The sequence below is a fragment of the Patagioenas fasciata genome, chromosome 7, assembly GCF_037038585.1.
Source record: "Patagioenas fasciata isolate bPatFas1 chromosome 7, bPatFas1.hap1, whole genome shotgun sequence".
Taxonomy (NCBI): Eukaryota; Metazoa; Chordata; class Aves; order Columbiformes; family Columbidae; genus Patagioenas; species Patagioenas fasciata.
Genome location: NC_092526.1, coordinates 37,071,049 through 37,093,602, shown reverse-complemented (window position 1 = coordinate 37,093,602; position 22,554 = coordinate 37,071,049). Strand labels below are relative to the sequence as shown.

General features: G+C 46.3%; 2 protein-coding genes and 1 long non-coding RNA gene across 5 annotated transcripts in view; 2 read left to right on the top strand and 1 right to left on the bottom strand.

Moving 5' to 3' along the window:
* Positions 1 to 3,148: 3,148 nt before the first annotated feature.
* On the bottom strand, positions 3,149 to 11,228 carry METTL21A (methyltransferase 21A, HSPA lysine). Of its 3 annotated transcripts, none has more exons than XM_065841094.2 (3): positions 10,955 to 11,228; positions 4,674 to 4,785; positions 3,149 to 3,628 (listed from the first exon to the last, which is right to left on the bottom strand). In XM_065841094.2, the coding sequence occupies exons 1-3, from the start codon at positions 11,123 to 11,125 to the stop codon at positions 3,231 to 3,233; spliced, it is 681 nt and encodes a 226-aa protein (XP_065697166.1). In that variant the 5' UTR covers positions 11,126 to 11,228; the 3' UTR covers positions 3,149 to 3,230. The 3 variants fall into 3 exon arrangements, with proteins under 3 accessions (XP_065697166.1, XP_065697167.1, XP_065697168.1); XM_065841095.2 differs by lacking the exon at positions 10,955 to 11,228 and adding an exon at positions 5,807 to 6,227; XM_065841096.2 differs by lacking the exon at positions 10,955 to 11,228 and adding an exon at positions 5,807 to 6,241 and having other exon boundaries at positions 3,431 to 3,701.
* Positions 6,232 to 9,914, top strand: LOC136103173 (uncharacterized). The gene is made up of 4 exons (XR_010651571.2): positions 6,232 to 6,544; positions 8,476 to 8,603; positions 8,939 to 9,042; positions 9,742 to 9,914. It is a non-coding gene; the product is annotated as an uncharacterized lncRNA (long non-coding RNA).
* Positions 11,229 to 17,033: 5,805 nt separating the features above from the next.
* The window catches only part of CCNYL1 (cyclin Y like 1), a 30,418-nt gene continuing 24,897 nt past the window's right edge, over positions 17,034 to 22,554 (top strand). The window contains exon 1 of the mRNA XM_065840945.2: positions 17,034 to 17,526. Coding sequence (XP_065697017.1) covers positions 17,295 to 17,526 — 232 coding nt within the window. The 5' untranslated portion in view covers positions 17,034 to 17,294. The remainder of the gene's footprint in view (positions 17,527 to 22,554) is intronic.

The following is a 22,554-nucleotide window of genomic DNA, read 5'->3' as shown; positions in this document are numbered from 1 at the left end:
TCTAAACCCTGGGATGAAAGCCACAAGGAGAAATTCAGCACTGAGGTAAACACACCTCCAGTGAAACCAAGGGGAGGCAGTAAGGTCAGCTCATTATGGCTGGGATTTTGTGGTTTTCACAACTGAGTGTTTTCATAATGCCATTCACGTCGTTGCTCAGGAAAACATGTATCTCAGTAATGAGGGAGAGTCCCGAACAGGAGTTAGTCCATGAGATAAAAATGCAGTTTGGCTTGAATTTCGGACTGAAAGAATCTGGTAACACAGATCGCTGTGCAGTCAGTAGATCAGCTGGTAAACCTGATTCTTCTGACACTGCTGCACCTTGAAGCTCTTAGTCCATAACATACAGAGCCGAATTTCATACTCTGTCTTAATATTAATCAAATATCACTTCAGTTGCAATGACATTTTAGAAGTTGGTTTCCTTGCAGAAGGGCATGTTTCAGGAATGGTTTCACAATCTCACAGCATGGTGACGTCTTACCTGGTCACTTCCCCACACCTTGGATCCTCTCCCTATGGTGAGTATTTTATTTCTCAAGACACACATTCTGTATTGCCCCACTACCCAGGGACCCATGCCCAAACACATCCTCCCTGCAGATGACTTCACATCATCTGTTACAAAACAGGACTGACGCAATGGAACCACCCAAAGGAGAACGACGCTGACTTCTCTAGTGCTGGGATGACCAAGGTGAGAGGAGGAAGCACCTTCTGCAGGGCAGGGTCTTGGCTTAATTGCCAAACAGCTGCTTAAACACTGACATGCATCTGATAGCAGTGCAGCAGCTCACCCAGTAGCAGTGAGAGATGTCCCCTTGAGGGGGTGCCACTTGCTGAGCTCTGCAGATCAGGGGCAAGACACTCACCTGAGCTGCCAGTGACATCTCACATTTTTCTCCAGACGTATTTACTTAGGGGCAGTAGCATTGCTTCAGCCTTCCAGTGTACTCCTAGGGTTTGCATACAGCTGCTGTGCAGCTGCTACACAGCAAAAGAAGCCAAGGCACACTCCTGCTCTTACGGGAAGGTGCAGCAGTGGAAAAACAGACACTGAAAGCTGCTCAACAATTAGAAAGGTATGCAATTAAACTGTAGTGTTTCAAATGTACAAAACTTTTCCTGCCGTCGAAGCAAGGCCTGGAGCAAAGCCTCCTTGAAAGTGTGTAGGTTGCTGCAGTAGGCTTTATTCTGCCCTCCACTGGGCTTTATTATGTGCTATTTAAGCAGGCTTTTAAAGCGTGCTTCTACAGCTGCCAGTATTGCAAGCTGCAGCCTCTTGCAAGCGCCAAGCGCAGCCGAGCAGCAGCTTTCCCCACACAGCGCTCACAAGCCCAAGCACCAGCACGCCACTTTCTGCCAGCTCCAGCCTGGAGCATCCACTGAGCACAGGCAAGCTCAGAGACAAGGAAACACCAGTGGGGAGGAAAAGGAAGAGGAGCGGTGAGAACTTACAGCCACACTCTGAAAACTAGAGCCAGAAAGAGTGGGGAGAGCTCCTAATTCTTTTCAACCTTTGCTCAGCCAGCTGATACAACAGGAAAACCATGCCTGGTGCATTAAAACTCATATCATGCTCTGGTTTTAATTAAAAGTATTGTTTTCCTTCCTTCAAAGGGACTTCAACTCTGGTTTCAGACTGCATATTCCCAGCCAGCTGCCTAGATACTGTTTTAGTGACACCATGCGGCTTCTGAGGATACTGTTGTGAGTGTTCTAAAGCAGCAACTCTTCAGGCTGAGTCCAGAGCCAAGCAAGGAACTAAGCTGAAAACATGGAGAGGATGAAGCACAAGACCTTTGGGCCTCATTCACGGAAGCTGTAATGTTAAATGTGTCATTTCCAGATTACAGTCTCCACATCACTTCTGGACCACAAACCCCTTGCATCTTTTCCAGTTAAGAAGTTTGATGGAAGCAGAAGTGACAAAGAGCTCCTAACATCCATGACCTGAAGCAGCTTCTGGTGTTGCTGTTGCCAGTGCCAAAGACATGGACATGCTTAAAGCCCTGACCTGAGCTTTGTAAGTTAAGTTTAAAAAAAAATTCCACATCCACCAAAAAAAAAAAAAAAAAAGAGTACTGTAGCAATTCCTGCATCTAGAAGCCTGTTGTTTCCATCAGTTTCGTTCTTCCATCACTAGAAAGAGAAGGAAGTCTGCTGCTGGTGCAAGCCCAATTCCAGTCTGCAACGCATCCTTCCCAGAGCTGTTTTTACAAGCTCAAGGTACGAAATCAGTTACTTGGAACAGCATCTACCACACTGCACAGAAATCTAGACACTGTCCCAAGGTCTCAGGTAATACAAGAAGAAGTGTAAATAACAGCTCTCAGAGACAGAGTGAGCCACAAACAAAGGCAGAAAGTAAAACATTATTTAGTGGTACTTAAGGACTGATTTGATATTTAAAGAACGGTTCGAGTCTCCGTGTTTCACTTGCCCTGCTGGCACATATGCACGTGTATCTGCTCCATGGAGCCGTGACCTCCGCAAGGGAAAGTTATGGTGTTAGAGACAACCCAAGAACCACGACTGCTTCGGTACTGCAGACAGGGGCTCCATGCTTGCAAGTCAGTTAAAAACACCACTGATTTCCAAGCTGGCTTACTGTACAATACTGATTTGCAACACAGCCCCCTACCCCCAGATCTTGTTATTTTTTCCATATGCCTCTTCAATTCATTGGTGACAGCAACAGAACAACTTTACAGCAGCTGCCTTTGTTGGTTTTGCTCTTTTAAGTGGCTTCTTTTACTACAATTTTTGAGATGCAGAAGGCCCGAAGAGGTCAGGCATTTAGAGCTAGACTCTTAGCTTATATTTCATCCACTTTTCTGGAGTTAAGGAAGTGATAAGGGGAAAAAAACCACTCTATTTCTAAGTTTCCCACAGAAATTAAGTGTAGTTTGATTTTAAACAGCAGATCTTTTGATGACATTTTTGATGCCTGAAGATTTCTGCAACTTAAACCAGTTTCAGAAATTACATTTGATAAAAAGTCAGTGGAAGACCCTATACAACTCTACTGAGAAATGAAGCAGAGGTTCAAGCTGCAGAATGCAAGTACAATCTGTGCTGGCTCAGACCAAGTGGTCAGAGAAGACCATCAGACCGAAAAGGCAGTGAAATAACACAACTGCAATTATATGCTTAGGAATAAGTGTATTGAGTAGAAACAAGGGGAGGACTGAACAGCATCAGCGGTTTACAAACAAAGCATAGAGTCAAAAGTCATCCTTGTGACTAGCCCTCTGTGCTTTGTAGATATGAACATCCTTGCTGGAATCATAGTGGACCTCAGAGACAGAGAAACGGCCTCTCAGCATCTTCAAGAATTTGTGATCCCTTTCGTAGCGGATACGACAGGAAAGAAGAATCACGGTTTGCTCTGAGCACAGGTAGTCCAGTGTCTGAAGCAGTTCTGCAAAAGTTTCTTCCAGATAAACGATGTCTGCGCCCAGGATGAAGTCAAACGCCCCTGGAGAGAAGCTGCCCAGGTCTTTTCCCCAAGTTAGTTCCTTCACCACAGCTCTCGGACGTATTTCGGGAGGTAAGTTAGCCTGGACGTTTGACTCCAGGAACTGCAGTGCTGCCGCCCTGTCTGTGATGGTAACACGAGCACCTAAGCGGTACAGGAGTGTATGTCTCAGACAAATAGTCCATGTCCATAAATACAGCATTTGGAATACAATGCTCTAAGTCAAGAAGGCTCCTTAGTGCCTGTTAAACATTAACAATTTCCCTGAGCTGTCTGATTAAAAGCAAACAAACAAAAGAACAAAACAAGCAAAAGATCCCACTATCTACATACATCCTACCCTTCATCAGTCACTTAATATAAAGGATACTCCACATGAAGATTTAAGTTGGGTAGAGAACTGAAAGTGTATTCTGCAGCTTGTTCTTAGTGCATGGAAGCAGAGAAGTTACGATGACAACAGAATAATTAGTTGTAGCAGGGATTGTTACAATTAACCTGCTCCAATTCTGTATTTGTTCCGTAGTGAGGGGCAGCTAGAGAGCCTCTTTCCCAGGTCAGACAGAAGTTATGCCTGTGTGACTTTGCACGGCATGACTGTATTTTGTCAAACTTCTTTGTTTTTATTATTTCAATATGCATCTTCCACAGCCACTAGAGCTTTGAGTTACAAAGTTAACCTGGGGCAGTTGGCACAAATTTAACATGGCACCCAGCCCCTGCCTCAGCCATGCATAGATCACACGAAAAATCTCTTCATTTCTCCAGACCTTGGTTTCCCTGTCTGCAAAATAGGCTTATGCAAGCTCAGAGAGCGGTTTCTGTCTGTAGTTTTATCTGTGCTGCACAGGAGGACACGGGGAAGATGGCAAGAACACACTTGCTCCCTGGGTGAGAACAGCTGCAGACCTGAGTGTACCTGAGTACCGTGGTAACTGGCGCCAGCTTCAACAAGGTCCTACCATAAAGTGAACTGCAGTGGCACCACCACTACAATAAATAACGCAGCAGGCTCTGAAGTATAACACGGAAGGAAGAAGACTCAGACAGGAAACATCACCATTCACATATATAGCTTTGGTGCTAACTTCTACACCAGGTATGTATTATAGATGTAAAAGTGCCACTTTTACTGCAGTTGTAAATTGCTTTAAACAAGCAAAAAGAGAAAAAAAAAAAACACCCTTACCTAATAAGGTGGCCACTATTCCCAGCAATCCAGTTCCGGCTCCCAGCTCAATCACAGACCGGTCCCTGAGATCAATGACTCCCATCTCCAGATAAGCACACAGGACCACAGCCTAAGCAAAGAGACAAGGGCAATTAGCACAGGGCTCATTTCCGTCCTGCTGAACACAGGACTTCTGACTTACACCAAGAGAGAAGGTTAGAGGAAGGGTCAGGCACTTCAGGTCTGAAGTGAGACTTTGTTCAGCCCTTCTCTGCCTCCTGCCTGCACGTCTGGTCTTTTTATGCATTTTACAGAAGACACAGGCCAATGGGAAAAAGAACCATGGAGGCTGCAGCTCACGTGTGGCAACACAGCTTCATGAATTCCCAGACATAACAGGAGGCAGAAAGAGCTGCATTTGGAAAGGAAATTCAGTTGGGGGGTGTCAAACAGAGTATTGCACAAGTCTAGGAAAAGGATTCAGGGTATCTTGCATGGTATTTCAAAAGGTTTCAGCCCAATGCTGTCATGCCATCAGGAAGGACACAGTGAAAGGAATAATGCTTCTATCTGTTTGTAACTAACATGTTATATTTCACAGAAATCTTGAGAAGGCGTGCTCTCTGTAGCAAGTTCCATCAAAGCCAATGTCGGGAAAGACCAGCAGTCCCAGGCACCAACTCATTTGAGGAATTTGCTAAAATTGCTACGCTTGTTCTTTAAAACTGAGGTAAGAGCGCAATTTGTGTCTGGACAGAGACCTGATGAACAGGGAAGCTTTCCAGCACCCTGGGGCCTGCCACACACCCCTGTTTTAGACGGTTCTTATCCCCAAGATAAAGTCTATCACCAGTCCTTGACCAGCAGGATCTGTACAGTGCTCTGAGGCATGTTAAGAAAACACCATAGGCCACTGGTAAGAAATGGGTGAGAGTTCTGCGAGTTATCTGAAATATCTCCTGTATTTAGCATTGGCCGAGCAGGGTTTAAGGTGGCCTGTTTCCCCTGCAGTCCTCCGAGATCTCTTATGAGGAAAAAAAAAAAAAAAAAGGTAAAGCAGATATTAACGTTTTGTAATTTTCTAAGGCAAGGGCAAGCGCCACGGGAATCCACCCCAGTACGGAAATACGTCGTTCTGTGCGCACACCTACCGCGTCCCACACCACGGCCGCCACCCCCAGCCCTCGCCAGTCCTGCCGGAGCCGGATGGTGCGGCTGGCGAAGCGGTGGGTGACCCACGGGCTGTGCAGCTGCCGCGCTCCCCAGCCGCCTCCCTCCTCATACGGCACCAAGGCCATCCCTGGGCCGCCGCGGGGAAGGAAGGGCCCGGCCTCGCCGCCCAGCCCGCCCGCTGCTCCGGCGGAGCGCCCGGTGCCGCAGCCCGGGGACGGTGCGGCCTCCGCGGCTGGGGAACCGGCAGCGCTCAGCGGCTGCGCCCGGCGAGCAGCGGGGATGGGGCTGGCGCTGCGGGGTCTGCAGGGCGCTCCTGCAGCTCAGCCACGGCGGGGGAGGCGGGGGAGGCGGAGAGGCTGCCCGCGGGGCCGGCCTTGCGGAGCCGCTGCCTGGGAAGGGCTGTGTCTGCGCCCGCCCCCGGGGCTCCGCGGAGGAAAAGGGTCGCGCTGCTTCCTGCAGGAGGCTGGGGCCGTGGAAAAGGTGCGCGACACCCTGTGGGACCCTGCCTGCTGTCCCCGCAGCCTCTCTGTGCTTCACGACTGTGGGTTTTGCTTCAGAGGTGTTTGGAAGTCACTGCAAAGGAGAGGAGAAGCCCGCCAGCTTCGTCCTCCATTGCCAGCATGGTGAACGTTGTCTCTGCAAATGCGCACTGCCAGCCTGAAAGTGGTCCCTCGATAGCTGGGTGTATGGGAATATAACGCAAGATTGGTGAGGAGGTTAGTTAAATGTAAACACACTCAAGTGACTTGCACCTGTCTGTAGAAAAAGCACATACATCACACATTGTTTTACTGACCTTGTGTGCTTGATGAGTAGAACCTCTGTGTTAGATAACATAGGGCTGTCAGAAACTCTAGGCACCTTATCACTGTGTCTGAGATTCCTGCTTTGTTGTGAGAAAGAGCGGGAGGCTGCGCCTGCCTGAAGCCTTGAAATACAGGTGAGCTCAGCAGGCCCAGGGATCTTCCAGCAGGGCTGAATTTACCAGTGCCTGTGTCCCCACTGGTGTCACCTATGCCTGGGAGCTTAGGTGGGACTTCGGAGATCCCCCAGTAGAGAGGTAACTAAATAAAACTTGCTCTTTGCAATGCATTCATGGCCTCTGGCTCTGCTTGCCACGTGCCTGCGTATGTGCACACACTGGGTAACCGTTGCAGAAACACGTTTCTTGTGAATCTCAGCCAGAGCACTGACCAAGGCATTAAAGCCAAAGTTGCTCTCGGGTGGTGGTGTGGCGGTAAGGCCCCTGCGGCGTTGTTTGTGCACGGGCTTCTCTTCACCTTTGGTTCCATTTAATCTCTTGTTTGGCAAAACAACACAGTGCTCCTCTCCTTTGTATGTCTCCATCTCCAGTTACTTGAACTTGCTCCAAAGCCTGCTAAAGGCCACGGGAGGGCTGGGGAAGCGTCCTGGCAGCACTTGCACTCTGGCTGCCTGGAGCTGCTGCTGCAGGTACTTAATCCAGCAACAGGCACAGGACCTCCAGCTGCACTCAGCCCCTGAGAGGGGCCAGGCCCTGTGTTTGTGGGGAGCGGGGCAGGGAGCAGCTCGCCCTCCCTGCACCCACCTCCAATGACTGGCTGGCTCAGCAGGTCCCAGTGTCACCAGCAATGGGACAAGGACGGCCCTCAAAGTTGGGGAGCGTAACCAGCTCCAGAAAACATCCGCAGTCTTTGTCCCAGGGAGCAGCAAATCTGGCTGGCAGACAAAAGCAAATGTAGTTACATCCAAAAGTTGTTGATTTCAACAGAGTGGCTCAAAATTCACAAAAGCCTTTATGGAAGAGCATTACAGGCTGCACAAAGGTAGCAGGAACTAAAGCTTGTTTTTAGGGCTCTGCTGCTGGAGGAGAATGGAAACCAGAATTTCACTTGCCCCAGACCAGCTCGTACTTGTCTTATGGCAACTCAAACTTCTCATAAACATGCCAGAGTGGGTGCGATGATTCAGCTTGCTGTGGTTTTATGTCCTAAAGTGCTGGTCCCTTGCCACTACTCCTGCTTTTGAGAGTTTGAAACTGCTTGTGCTATTATCTTGATTATTTTTTAAATTATTTATATGGGCAGTGTGGGAAAAGCAATGAGAGTGATTACACTTCAAATGAGAACTCTGCTTGGATGAGTTTTTGAATCACTTAATGCTGTGCCTAAACTACACTGTCAGGCAAATGGAGGGAAACTCCCAAAGTGCTTTTATCCCAAGAATGTTTTTTTGTAAGTCAGATATCCTGAATACCTTCGGAGCCCAGCAGGTTCTCTACCAGCCCTCCCCTGCTTTCCAGAAGTATCTCCCTTTCTTCCCTGCTAATATTACTTTGGCACTGACTTCCATGAGCCTTATGCAGGAGATCAAAAATTACTTTCCAGATCATAACTGGATAGTGAAGCTATGAAAAGGAAAGCAAGTCCACTAGAAGTTCAGTATGGGCCCTGGTTCCCCACAGTCATTCTAAGCCTATATTTACCTGTTTTTCCCCCTTTCCAAATCAATTTTTCTAAGAAGGCACAGTACCAGGGTATAATAATGGCAGAGGAAGAGACTTGGTTTCTTCCAGCTTTCCTGTCAGTTAAAGGGAAAGGAAAACACAGCAACAAAGAATTATGGCTAAAACAGTTGCCTGGAACTGAAATGCTTTTTCTCCCAACAGGACTAGAGCTTAGCACAACAATCAAGTTGCAGGAACACAGCCTGGTTCAGCTCTCAAACACTGCAGGAGGCTGCAAAGACACCTAAGCTGCAGATAAATTTGCAAAGTAGGGAACAGCTCATCTTAAGGTAAGCAAGAATGAGTTAAAGAAGAAACACCAATTCAAGTCTATTCTTATCTCATTCAGCTACTTGATAGAGCAGGCATAACATGTCCACTTATGAGTAAATCCTGCTGCCTCATGCCGGTAAGCTGCTTGGGGTAATTAAGAAAAAGTGTTTAAGAGCAATGGTCCTTGTAATACTTAGAAGATCAAAGAACCAAGTAGATGAGACAGAAATGAGTACAAATTATTTTGGAGCTATACTAATATACCTCCCATTCTGAAATCTTCTCTTTCCTGCTTAATATTTAAAATCGTTTCTTAGAAATGCATGTGACAGTTCTTGTGGGATTTCTGTAGACGCTGCATGTACCACGTGGCTGCGCACGGATTTTGGAGCCATCCATGATGCGGGGAAAATACTGCATCCCTCACGCAGTCTCTGGTTACCAAGGCAAAGGCAGGTATAAATAGAAACAATCTGATTTTTTTAAGAACTCTATCTAGAAACCTGTATTGCTGATAACCCTCTGACAGCACCACCTTATTCCAAATGGTTCTGTTCTACACTTGTGTAGAAAATTCTGGTCATACACGTTTCATCCTTTCCTCTCTAAATAAATAGCAGCTACTTCTGGTTGTCCTCCTAACTAAATACAAAACTGTCTTTGAAGTAAAGTTTGGACAAATATCTATCTTGCTAAGAGCTTTCATCAACCAAATGAACATCAGCTAACACAAAGCTTGGAGGAAAACCCAGAAAAGAAAGCAGTCTTTTTATCACTGCAAGTGACCATTCAAATGACTAACAGTGAAATTATTACAATTTATACATTATCATCTTCACCAGTAGCTTCCAGATTCTCCACACCAGTGAGATAGATGGGGTGGTGAATTTCTTGAATGCAAAGGGAATAAGCCAGAGACTCATTTGCTGATGACAGCTTGCAGTTGCAGAATCAAGGCATCCTCAGCTTGAACTGATCTGGATCATCTTTGAAACCCACGGGGTAAATTAACAATGAAAAGTTAAGTTTCTGCAGAAACCGATGGGTTATCAGCAGACCTTACAAACTGCTGCTTCAGCAAGATTATTGAAAAAAGTGTTAAATATTGAAATAAATCTATGGTCTGATCTAGCCTGTCGTTTCCTTTACGCACAGACTTACATTAAACAATGGAAATAATGATGAAAAATATGAAGATGTATAATTTCATAAGCGCTTGAGCTGAAACACAGGAAGTTTCTGGAGCTTCTGAAGAGGGAATAGTTCCTGTCAAGCACATTACATTCACGCTTTCAACCTCGCATCTTGATAAACTGTTATACGTAATCACCGCATTTATTAAAATGTCTTGTTACAGAAAGATCACTCAGCTTCTGGTGGAATTATGTGACTGATCTCTCAAAGGCCTTGCAGGTCTGAAAGCTGACATTATTCTGAAGTTTTAATTAAGGAAAAAAAAGCAAAATGAGTAAGCTCTTTTTCACAAGCAACCACTGCAGTTCCAGCTGCACTTCATTTGCAGGAAACCTCCTGCACTTGCCACTGCACTGGCCAAATTTCTGATGTGCTCTATGGGTGCAGTGCTGCGTAACTGGAGAGGAAATGACAGTGCAAGCAATGCACTGTATTAATTTAAAAGTAGTTAACAACATCTAATTTAAAACAATTTAAAACAATCATATGGACAGACAGACAACAGTTATAGCATATAGATGCAAAAGCATCTGCCCCAGTGCAGAGGTTACCCAGTGCAAGCAGAATCCAAGTTTAGGAAAAATCTGGGGGTTTTACTGTTACTTGTAATGGTATTGGCAGCGTTTCTCTTCTCCACTCCTTAGAAAGAAAATCCTTCAGACAATGGAGAAGGAAGAGTCAAGTCTAAGTAATTTCAGGTATCTTAAATCTAACAGGAAGGGCTCCACAGAGCTGCATTCCAGGCTTTAGTGGCCCGGGACTGGAATTAAACCTTCAGAAGTTTACCCTAAACAAACTCACTGCAGGGCTTACGCATACAATTTGCCTTTTCTGAATAAAGTCACGCATCCACATTAATGTTGGTTTTAAAATACTGGAAAGTGCTTTGCTTTTCCTCGTAGGAAATTTGTATCCACAACCTGCAATAACAGCTATTTCTTAGTATATCAAAATAGTAGTTCTGGCAGCCCTCTGCCCAAGAGCACACAAAGCCCAGCTTTGCAGGCCTCCATTTTTGTTGGCTTCAGCACATCTCAAATTCTCTTCTCAGGTATTAAGTCCCCATTAACTCTACCTTAGCCTTTGACAGCTGCAAAGCTAGTTTTATTTTTCCTTAAGACAAGGTGAAGGAAGGAAGGATCAGAAAAGAAAAGCTAAGGTAAAGGAAGGTTACCTTCCATCTGTTTGTGCTCCCTGCAGTGATCCAGATGCTCGCACGCCAGCCAAGAATCCTGTAATGACATCTTAGATTGCTGCAGAGGCAAAGGGCGCGTTTGATCAATGACACCAGCACTGCAGTCTGTCCTGATGCTGGGAAACACAGGCTCCTGCACCTGGTTTGCATGTATTCACCACTAGCCAAGGGTAGTACAGAAGATGATTTAAAAGTGTGAACATTTAGGGCTACTAAAATTCCACCTTGTATGTTCTGAACAACCTCAGTGGTTACTTTTTTCCCTGAAAACACTGGAATTTTCTATTTCCCTAACTACTCTTTGGCTTCAGACTTTTTTCCCTTAAATGGCCACAGCCTCATGTTTCTTGTCATCTTCAAAAGCCAATCACGTGTGCAATATTTTTGTCCTGTCAGCTGGCAGTGAATTTCAAAACAGGATGCCTATTTTTCCCCCCATTATTTGCAACAGTGAGACACAGAAGTCAGAGCTTTTGTTTTCACTTGGTTATACAGGTTCAACCTGGTGATTCATTCTTCCTGCAGCTATGTTTCCAGGAAAAGACAAAGTGCTGGCCCTTCTCCAAATTATCTGTAGACTGATTGGGAGTAAGATCAGAAAGCACTCCTCCCGCAGCTGGGACACTTTCTAAGAAGGCAGAAATTGAACAAAACATCCCAGAGCCGGTATTATCGCCCTGCAGACAAGCAAGGAGGCGCCTGGCCTTGGAAAGGCATGTGTAGTACTAAGTCAAGGTAAAGATAAAGCAGAATTTACCAGATTTAAGATTCTTGGCCCTGTGAAGCACAACCGAGCATTTGCAAGGAGCCGTTCTCCATTTCTGGGACTGATGGTGATTGTAAAGCTGGATGGCTTATGGAGAATTCTACAATTGAATTTCAAGCATTTTAGGAGACTCTCAGCTTCTTGTTGCAGTTGGTGTGGGCAAAAGCATAGCCTTAGATTTGGGAATCGTTCAAGAGTCGTTATTCAGATAGGAGCTGGTAACTATGGTTTCAGACATCTCCCAGGGGTGCTGCTGCTCGCAGATGAAGGGAAGGCTGCTTTTGCGTTGTGAAGCAAGGGACTACAGGGTCGTGTGGTTATTAACGCAAGTGCTGAGCTTTTGGAGAGGGAGTTAAATTAAAACATGCACAAATCTACCTACAAGTAACCATCACAGGGAAATCTTGAGGTAGGAAATGTAAAGACTTGTCCTTTGAACATAAGCAGACAGCAACTCACATGTACGGGGCAAATGGGCCAAGTAAAGAGACAGGATAGCCTTCTCCTGTGAGCCCACAAGCCAAAACACAGCTGGTAGCACTAATATTAGTCCTGTCAAGCCTGGCAGTCTTCATTTATTATGCACCCCGCAAATAATTATACATATAGTTAAGCCTGTAGCTCAGAAGCTGCATTCAGTAGTTGGCAGGGTGCGTTCGTCACTGGTATAGATCCTTCGACCTCGCCAGACTCACATCAGGAGTGAATCTGGTCCTTTCTATTTTCAGAATAAATTGAACGTCTTTTTAATCTCTGCATCTCAGGGATATAGGTTGCTCCTTCTTCAGCTGTCATCATGATGTGACTCACATTTCGTTTCAGGATCCCGCTTGCCTTCCTTAAAGGCTGTGTGGAGTTCTGGTGATTACAGCAACTTCCCCAGAGGGCTTGAATTAGGATTTGTTTCCCATATTTTGGGAAGTTGCTTTCCTTTTTATGAAAATTAAAGCAAACATACTCTTTCCCCACCACACATTATTAAAAGTTAAACATGAGCCATCACTTGAAGGACTGAAGGCCTGTATAACCAACTTGCTGTTTTCAGAGAATAGTAACATTAGGTGTCAAATTTATGAACTCCCATCTGGGCTGCCATTAACACCCGCTTGAATCTGTTTGGCAGTCAGTCTTTGTAGGTTACATTTAGGTCACATTTTCTCTGTGAACACAAATGCAACAGAATTACTTTTTATCTTCATCAGAGCAAGATTCAGGTTAAAAAAAAAAAAAAAAAAACCCACAATGTGAGAACAAGTCAAACAATTGAAACAGGAAGAGAGAAAAAAATGAAAACCACAGAATTCTTTCATTCAAGGCTCACATCTGCCTAAAATCTGGGACTTTGGTCTGTGCCCTCCTTGCCCGAGTTATCCTGGTCGAACGGAGTGCTGAGGCAGTGTTCAAATGAAACTAAATGTAATCCCCAGGAGGTTAATTGAGCATGAATGCTCAGCACTAATCCAAACTACAAATACTGCATGCACTTAAAGCTGAGCAATAAACTGTTTTCTCATCCCATAAGAAAAAGCCTTCACAATTTTAAGAAGTGTTTGCCTAGTGCTGCAGAGGACACAAGATCTCCCCAGTTTGTTTGAATTTTGTCTGCAAGCACGCAGGTTCGAGCCCCGTTCAGAATACTCTGCAGCTCGGGATCAGATAGACACATGAATCCCATCTCCATCAACTTGCAAGACTCTCTCATGGTGGTTTTCACCCCATACACCTTGCAGATGGGGTGTCCTTCCCAAAGGAGGCACAGAAAAGTTGTTGCCATCAGTGGGACTGACACTTGCCAGCGTTACTCCCCAGAAATAGCAGCGATTCTCCCCATTATCTGGGACATCGTTATTGCTACTCTGCACTAGGACTTACTAATCTTTAGGGGCCAGCCCTGTAATCAGGAGAGCTCAATAAAGCTGATCCACCCTTCCTGGTACCGTCATCCGCACTGGGAATTTGCCTGACTCTGGCCACAGCGCTGGTGAAGCGGGACAGACCGGGGTGAACGCTGCAACTAATGGGAAACGCTTCAAGCAGGGTGGAAAAATACAGTTCAGTCGAGTGGATTATGCAAAAGCACAGAATTTGGTGTGCTGGGTGCCCTGCTCAGAGAGAAGGGGCAGTGACTGGGGGTCCCACAGCACAGACATCTCTCCCCGGAGCAGGAAGGAAAGGGGTTGAATCTCAACAGTCCATAATAAGCTATTTTGGGCTTATGCATTCGTTATTGCCAAGATCTGCCATCCAAAATGCCTACTTATCATGCAAAATGTGGAACTAGGTGTGTGCTGCCCGTTGTACATCAAAGTAATTGATTTTTTTTTTATAATGGAAGCTGTCTAATGATTCACTGGGGTAAATCAAGCAAAACAGTAGAAAGATGAGGCAGAAAATAGGAAGAGAACCAGGAGCAGTGATAAATCATGATAGATACTATTCAGTATATTGCTCTAGCAGTAAGTCAATAGAGTGCTAAGCTGCATAAGTAAAAGATAATGTGTTTCATCTCTGCAGGGTGTTACTCAGGCTACACCTATTAAAAGGATCACCTGATTCTGCAGAAAATATGCACAGCAACAGGTGTTGTCATATTATCCTGATAAATCAGATCTGTATTGAGATTTTAAGAGTTACTTTGCCAAAATGGAGGGGGAAAATGGATATTCCTCATTACTGCAGCTACAGGGAATCATGCATAGATATGGAAAAATACTCCTTGCTGGCATGCTGAGGTATGTGGAAGCAGAAGCTTAAATTCTCCTGGAATGATGGGGAGGTGGGACAGCTTGCTGCTTCTGTGATTTCCAGGGCTTAAAGTCAGCTTCCTCTTGCTTAAGAGCTACATGAATAAGGTTACATGGGGAAACAGAGTACTGATTTATTTATTTCTTCCCTCTGCATGTTTGTATAAATCCCGATACTCTACAACAGCGCTAGTGCGAGGGAACAGCAGCCCTCCTCCCTTCCTCTTTGCAGCATTACACACCAAGAACAAGTATGAGACCCATGGGAAGCGTCAGCCAAAACCAAAACCTTCACGCCCAGATAGCAGTGAGACACATCACATACTCCAGCCACTCCAAGTTCCCAGCACTTTTCATCTTTTCAGGATAAGTACGTGGGGTTTTGGCCCTCGACAGCTGAGTCCCGGTGCTCAGCTTGCCTGATGAGCCACTTTTGCTCGCTTCTTCACCCTCGAACAAGGATTTCTCACTGCCCAAAACCACAGCTTTGGCAAAAGGTTCTCCGAGGCCACTGCAAAGCCCAGACTTAGCAGAAGTCCCGACTTGCTGCGGTTGTGACTCCTTCCACCAAAGCCCGGCAGAACGCATTGCATGCGCTAGCATGGCTGCAAGGAACAGGATGGACACAGTTTAATAAATGGATACTCGTTGTCCTGGCTTGCTGAGGTGCACAGATTTTCCTGTGATTCCTATCACCGCTGTGGACAGAGCAGGCTCAACTCCATCAGTGTTGAGCTGCTGGACAGGCCCTAGCAGCACAGCTTGCTCAGCTGCTACCACTTTTTAATATAGACTCAGACAGCTGCAAACACTAAGGGTATTGCCTTTCTGGTGTAAGAGGGTAAATTACGCCAGTTTTACTATTAAATCAGCGCAGGTGCAAGCCAGTTCTTATTCTTGCTTGAGAATTAATTACTTTGTGAAACCACAACAGCCCTCCAGCTTTCTGCTCTTCCCCCACCTTCCTTGCCAAAAATCAGTGGGTGCAAGGCCAGAGGGAAGAGAACACTGACTTCTGAATGGCTGTTTTGTGTGAAACCCCTTTATTTCTCCCTGACTTGGCTGATGGCTGAGTCCTGGTCCTCCCAAAACCTGGGATTAGGACCCACCATCCTACAGCTTTCCAAGCAGAGGACGAAAGCTGCAGTGGTTCAAAAGCACTAAAAGCAAATCTCTGAGGCCCTCGTGTAATCCACAGCGAGGTCAGATTTCTCCGGACTAACAAGGCTTTACAAACTGTCAGTAGCGTGTGTGGAGAGGCTTAACTGACACAGCTTAGAGAACTTGCCAGCAAGTGAAAAAGTATAATTTGTCAGTCTGAGGGAATAATTATAAATAATTTGGTTCCTCCCTTTATTGTGCCTAAGTTGCAGAGATTCTAGAAATGCAGCATCTATGGCTTCCTCTCTGCGATCACATGGGAGAGCCAGTGTTAGGATTTATCCTACAAAATGGAGTAAAACCCTGAGCCTGCCTATCTCTGGAATAACTGCCAGCACAATAGCAGCGTTTTGTAATAATACTTTATGTTTTCTTAAAACTTCTGCAGGGCCATTCTTCTTATCAGAGCCCAGAGTTAAAGTTTTGTGGCGATAGCGAGGTGATCCACTGCAGAACGACTTAAGTCCATGTTTATCAGGGCCTCTGGCTGCTATGGGTATCTTGCCCTCTAATCCACCTTCCCTGGAGCGTATTTGAGCATTCCAGTCCTCTGAGCAGCTCTCAGGTAGCTCGGACCCACCACGCGAACCCGCAGCTGCCAGATTTCAATACAGCAAACCAGAAGTCCCTGAAAATCCCAATGGCTGCGCGTAACGTTTGCTCCCCGGGCTGCAGGCAGGTGAAAGGCAGGGCAGCAAATCACAAGCCATAAGGATGCGGCAGGGATATACCGTGCCTTCTGCTCAACTGCTGGAGGGACTTCACCCCAAAGTCATCAGAAGTGACTCCCAGGTGGCCGCTGTGACCCCCCCGCCACCCAGCTGCCCACTTAGTGTGTGTGGGGGTAGGTGAGCACGACGCTCCAGACCAACCCAGAAGTCCTTAAAACCTTTAATAATGGGGGGAAAGAGCAAGCGAGGCTCACAGCCAACCTTTTGAACTCCCCGGAGCAGCGCGGAGGCTGTCGGCGTCCCCAGCTGAGCCTCTCTGGGCGCAGCCGCCGCGGGGACAGCACGCAGGCAAGGTATTATTTATCTTATTTGTTAATACATTTCTGTATTTTTGATTATTATACTCTATTATTACTTTATTATTACAGTAGTGTTTTGCCGCTGCTGCTGCAGCACGTGCGCGGCCGGCCCGCGCGAGCCGGGCGCTAGGGGGGGTGGTCAAAGGCGTGGCCCCGCCCTAGGGGGCGGGGCCGAAGGGCGGTGGCCGGAGCTGCGTGTGCGCGCGGGGAGTGACGGGGGGCGGGCCAGGAAGGGGCGGGGCGCCGGCGGCGTGACGAACTCCGCGCCCATTGGTGAAGCGGCGTCACGCGGCGCCCCGGCGGAGGGTGATTGGGTCGGAGCGAGGCGGGGCCGGGCCTCCCCCTCCCCCCCCCCGCACCCCCCGGCCCGGGGGACGGTGGCCGCTCGCGCGAGGTCCGTTGGTCGCCGCGCGCAGGAGGCGGGGGGCTCGCGCGGCCGCTGGGGCAGAGGCGGCGGTGATGATGATGTGATGCGGCGGTGATGCGGCGCTGAGGCCCGGCCCGCCTCCCCCCTCCCTCCCTCCCTCCGCCCGGCGCCTCGGCTCCCCCTCCGCCCCCTCTCCCGCCCCAGCCCGGGAGCCGCGTCGCCGGGGGCCCGGCGGGGGAGCTCCGAGCTCCATGGGCAACACCGTCACCTGCTGCGTATCCCCGGACGCCAGCCCCAAGCTCAGCCGGGCCCGCGGCGGCGGGGCAGCGCCGGGGCCCGATCGCTGGACGGACGCGTACCAGCCGGCGGCGGCGGCGGCGGGTGGCGGCGGCTCGGGATCGGCGGAGGCCGAGTCGGGGGACTCGGATCCCGGCGGCGGCGGCCCGCACCTCCAGCACATCAGCGACCGGGAGTTCCCGGATGGTGAGCGGGGCCTCGGCGGGGAGCGGCGGGACCGCGTTCCCGCCCCGCCGCGGGTGGGTGCTCGGGCAGCCCGGGGCGCGGCGAGTACCCGGCCGCGCTGCGCCCCCTGTGTCCCGGCGGCGGGGGCAACGTGCGGGCCGTGCCGGGGTTGGCCCCGGCCGCGCCCCAAGCAAAGTTCCGTGCGGCTGTCAGCGCTCTGACAGCTCCTGCGGGCTGGGGCCGCGGGCGGGGAGCTCTTCCCCAAGGAAAAGCCACCGCAGCCCGGTGAGCAAGTAGCCTGGTCAAGGCCGGAAGAGCGGCCGGTCCCCCCTTCTCCCCCCTGGCTGCCCCGCTGGCCCCATGGAGAGAGGGGTCGGGGAACCCAAAAGGATCGTGGCGGAGCCCCCGGGTTGCGCCCGTTGGGACTGCTCATTTCTCCTTAACTATGGAGTCGTGACTCAGTCATAATGTTCAGGCAGTTTGCAAAAGCTGCTGCGTTGCCAGTCTCTGTTGAACAGGAGGAAGGAAGAGGGTGTGTGGGGAATAAGGGAATTAAGAATCACAAAGATTGTGTGCATATGACATCATTGTGGCTGGACGTGGGTAATTTGTAATGTAGCTATGCAGAGCGCTCGGTTATAGCTGTGGGCTTGTTACACCGAGGTTCCTTGCCATATAGCTCTCAGTGTTCCTGATGTGCCTTCCTCGAGCTCCCAGGAAATATGTATTTGCTGTTCAGATTCCTTGCAGTTGTACCTGGAGCCCTGGTGTCAGGCAGATTTGCTCTGTGATGCATCTTCTTTTCAGACATGCCCAGGAAGCGCTTGCAGGTTGGTGCTGCAGTGAGTTACCGAGACAACACGTAACAGGTTGGGGTGCTCCTCTCTGTGTTCACATGATGCCATAAGCACACAGCACAGTGTATTAGCTAATGATATTCAAAACTTAGTTTAATTAACAAGCCTCTTGCTATCCCTTTTCATAATTATGGCCACACCTATATGAAATACATTCAGTTGAAAAAGGGTAGCCTGTTTGATGTTTTAATGTACAATGCATGCAGTAACAATAATCATTGGCCCTCCACACTTGTCGAACTTCGGAAAAAAAATATGTCTATCAGAGAGCAACTGGCTGCAGAAGAGTGTGAGGAAACCTTCAGAAATGGAATTATTAAACTTGCGTGGTTCTGCACAGCACCATATGGTGCAGCTGTTACAGAAATGAGATGGAACAGTCAGGCCCTTGGATGTCCTTTGAGACAGCTGTGCAGCGCAGCAGTAGAAGAAATTATATTTGCCATCTAGGAGAAATAAAGCTTTATTTTTGCGAGATGGTATTACAGAAATCTCTCAACTCTCCCGTACTTGTTAAGAGAGGGGGAGCTAAACTCTCTAAAGATTCCAGTAAGCCCAACAAAAATGCCTAAGCTGAATAAGTCTGCTCAGGAATAAGAGTTGTATTTGTTTGAATCTTTAATATGTGATCATGGTAGCAGTGCTAAGTAACTGGGCTTAATTGTGAATTCTTCCAGATGTCAGAACTGGCCTTGAAGTAGGGAAGTGCTTAATTTTTTGAATTTGCAGACATGAATTAAAGTGTATCGTCCAAGAACAAGATAGTAGCTGTCTGTCACAAATTTTACTTTTGTGGCTATGGAAACCTTAGTCTTGAGACAGGAGGTGATCCTAAAATTAGAACTGCATAACTAGTATATGTTTTAGATGGTTTTAAAGATCGCTTTTACAGTGGTGTGTGGTTCACTATTGCATGGCCTCAAGAAGTAGATCTGCTACAAAAGATAGATTCTATTTGTCTACTAGTTTTCTGATTGATATAAATGCTTTGGCTCAAAAAAAAAAATCAAAGTCTGATATCCTTATGAAGGTGCAAATCTGGATGGACAGTATTAGAAGGAAAACTTCTCGTGTTGAACGTTATAAAGTACTACCTGGGTAGGATTGAAGCGGCTAACTTCAAAATGTAAAACATTGTTTTTGAAGTCTGAAATCAAGTCTTATGAATCGGATGTTATGATGACATTTTAAGTGATGCTGCTATCTGGTTCATTTAAGAACTTATATGAAAATAATAAATCTGTAAATGCAGCACTTGCATATACCAGATAGCTACGCTTATCCCTCTTAACTCTGGGATAGAAAAGCTGTCAGCATATCCAAACTGTGCAAGAAGCCTGCGTGTCTCTCTGCTGTTGACTACTATAGAGCATTAGTTTGTTGCTATAGTGGTAAGTAGTCCAGCAGTTTTATTTGATGGATAAATATTACTTCTATAATTTATGAATGTATAGTGTCTTGGCTTAGCCAATATGACAATTTTGCTTGTAACACAAAGCTGAGAACTTATAAACTGTATTTTCTTGAATGCTTTGGTGGAGGGAAAAGAGAGAAAGCTGCAGGGAAAAAAAGTCATGATCATCTTGGCTATTTTTGTTCCATGCTGCTCAGTTCTAGGAGTTTCTAAGAACACAGCTAAATATATCAGAAAGCTAGCATCCAAATGCGATGCTTCATTCCTTAAGTTGTTTGTTGTTCTTTAGTCTGTCTTAATACTTTTGCACTTGTTTTTCTAAAATTGAATGTTTTGGGGGTATCAGGAATGCAAAAGTTACCAGCTGAGCTTTGGACTTTTGTTTTGTATTGTATTGTTTTGTCTTGCTTTTTTGTAGCAAGTGGAATGTGGTCCTTGCTGGTCTGTGCTCTTAAATGAGGATTATTCTGTAGCTCTCCAGCACACTGGTTGACAAGCACTGCTTTCCAGTCTTGCATTGTCTGTCATATCAGAATTAAACAAAACAAAACAAAAAACTCCCTTTCTTAAAACGAGGAGGTTATGAAGTGGTATTTATATAAGATAGAAAAGGAGTGGTAAGTGATTTTCTGGTTCTCAGGATCCTGAGCCATAACCTATTCACACTTCTTTAGAATGAGAAATAAGCCTTCCTTAAGTAAATGGGAATAAACGTAACTTTGATAGTTTCTTCCAGATGGGTTCATGCCTACTATCAAAAGCTATCAAAAGCTAAAGTGAACCTAAAGATGCTAGTTGACTGGTCAGCAAAGCACTATGTGTTTCTTCTTCCAGCATGCAAGCAATGGTCCGAAGCAGTTTGAATTGACCAAAAAGGCTTTCTTATCTAGTTTTAGAAACAGCAGCTCTTTGATCTTAACATGCTGTTTGGGCTGTGCTGACTGCTGGTTCTGGAGTGTGTGTGGTTTGTTTGGGTGTTGTGTTTGTTTTGGTTTTTTCTTCTGTGGGTTGTTCCCCCCAACTCCTTCCAAATGAGTGTCTGCTAATCTTTATTTTGGGCTTCTTTTTTCCTGTGATTTTTTTTTTCCTGGTTATTTGGGGGAGAACTTATTATGGCTGGCAATTTTTTGCCAGATCCCTATTTTTAAGCATAGATCTAATTTTTCATAAATTCTTTGGTCCTTGGATAAAACTAGAACAAGACCTTGCTCAGCAGACTTTTCTCACTTGTGCTTGAAAACATTATCTCCCTCCACCACTGCTGTTCACTGAATTCAGCGGTTTTGAGCAGAAGTTTGCCTGGTTCGCATGAACCAAGGGCATATTCTAGACCTGATGAACTAACTGGTGGGGCAAAAATGAGCTGGTACCTTCGCTTGAAGAGCAGGGGGTGTGGAGAATGACGAGGGAAAAGACAATTGGGCATGAGAGGGAACAGCAAGTGAGATCAGGAGAGGTGCTGAGTGGGATGCAGTCGTCATGCAGACGTTAGGAAAAAAAACAGAAGGGGATTTTGAAGAGGAGAGTTTGTAGAGAAAGAAGTCAGATTGACCTAAACAGGCTCAGACAGACTAGTGTCTACAATAACTCTTCAGGTACCTCTGACGCTACTTTTTTCAACGGCCCCTGGCTCTCTAGAGGCTGAAAGGAGCAAGCTTCACGTTGCCTACATGCCGCAGTTATTAAACAGTGTTGGAGTTGAACAGATACTTATTGTCTGTGATCTGATTTCACCAGCAGCTTGTCTATAGAGTTTCTTGCAGAAGGTCTAAATACTGTTCATTTGTTCCTCTCTTATATAATGTTAGCTTACTTCAAGCATGTGGGTGGAGGGGTTTTTTATGTTGTGGTTTTTTTTTTTTTTTTTTTTAATCCTGGCAAAAATGTTAGTAAGTTAAATTTAAAAATAAGATGAACACTCTGATGCAAGGAGTTAGCTTTTTGATGCCAGCAGCTTTCAGCACAGGAAAGGCTTAACCATCTAATGTTGTTTTTGTTACCCCTGTATTTGAAGATCTGTAGCTAAATAGGCTGACAAATGCTGTTATCTAGTTATACAAATGTGAAGTTGGAGGTGAAAACCAACTGATGCTCTGGTCCATTTGCCAATGTTCCCTCTCCGTTTTCCTTGTATTCACCGAGTTTTTCATGTAACTTGTGCTCACTCTTCTTTCCTAAAAACTCTCAGTATCTCTTTCCTATAACTGACTAGGATTTAATTAACTACATAGGTATTGGTAGCCATTACAGAGAGCATGTCATCTTGACAAAGGTAAAAGAATTGGCTCTCTACAGGCCTGAAACACTTTCCGTGTTGTTGGCTTGAGGTACCTAATGCCATGGCCTTTACAAAGTGATCTGTAAAAGTACCTGTAGTGGAGCCGATAAGTCAGTTCAGAAGCAATGATGAAATTGATCTACAAATCTGGGAATTTGCAATAGAAGAAATCATCACCATAGTATAGTATTGGTATTTCTATTCTTATGCTTTGGTGCTGCTGATACCTAGACAATCTTCTGTCCTTTTGTCATATCATTAAATCATGGAGACTTCTGCAGTGAGCAAGTTTATGTAAGCCTTAGGTTTTTAATAGTTGATATGGAACATATATACATGAAGATCATATGGAAGGAAACTGGTTTGTTTGTTTTGGTGAGTGTATTTCTTCAGGCTTCTAATATAACTGTTATTATAACCAAGACATCTTCATAAAATGGAAAATATTGAAAGGAAATTGATGTCTAACATGAGCAGTTTGGTGAAGCTTATGGAATTAA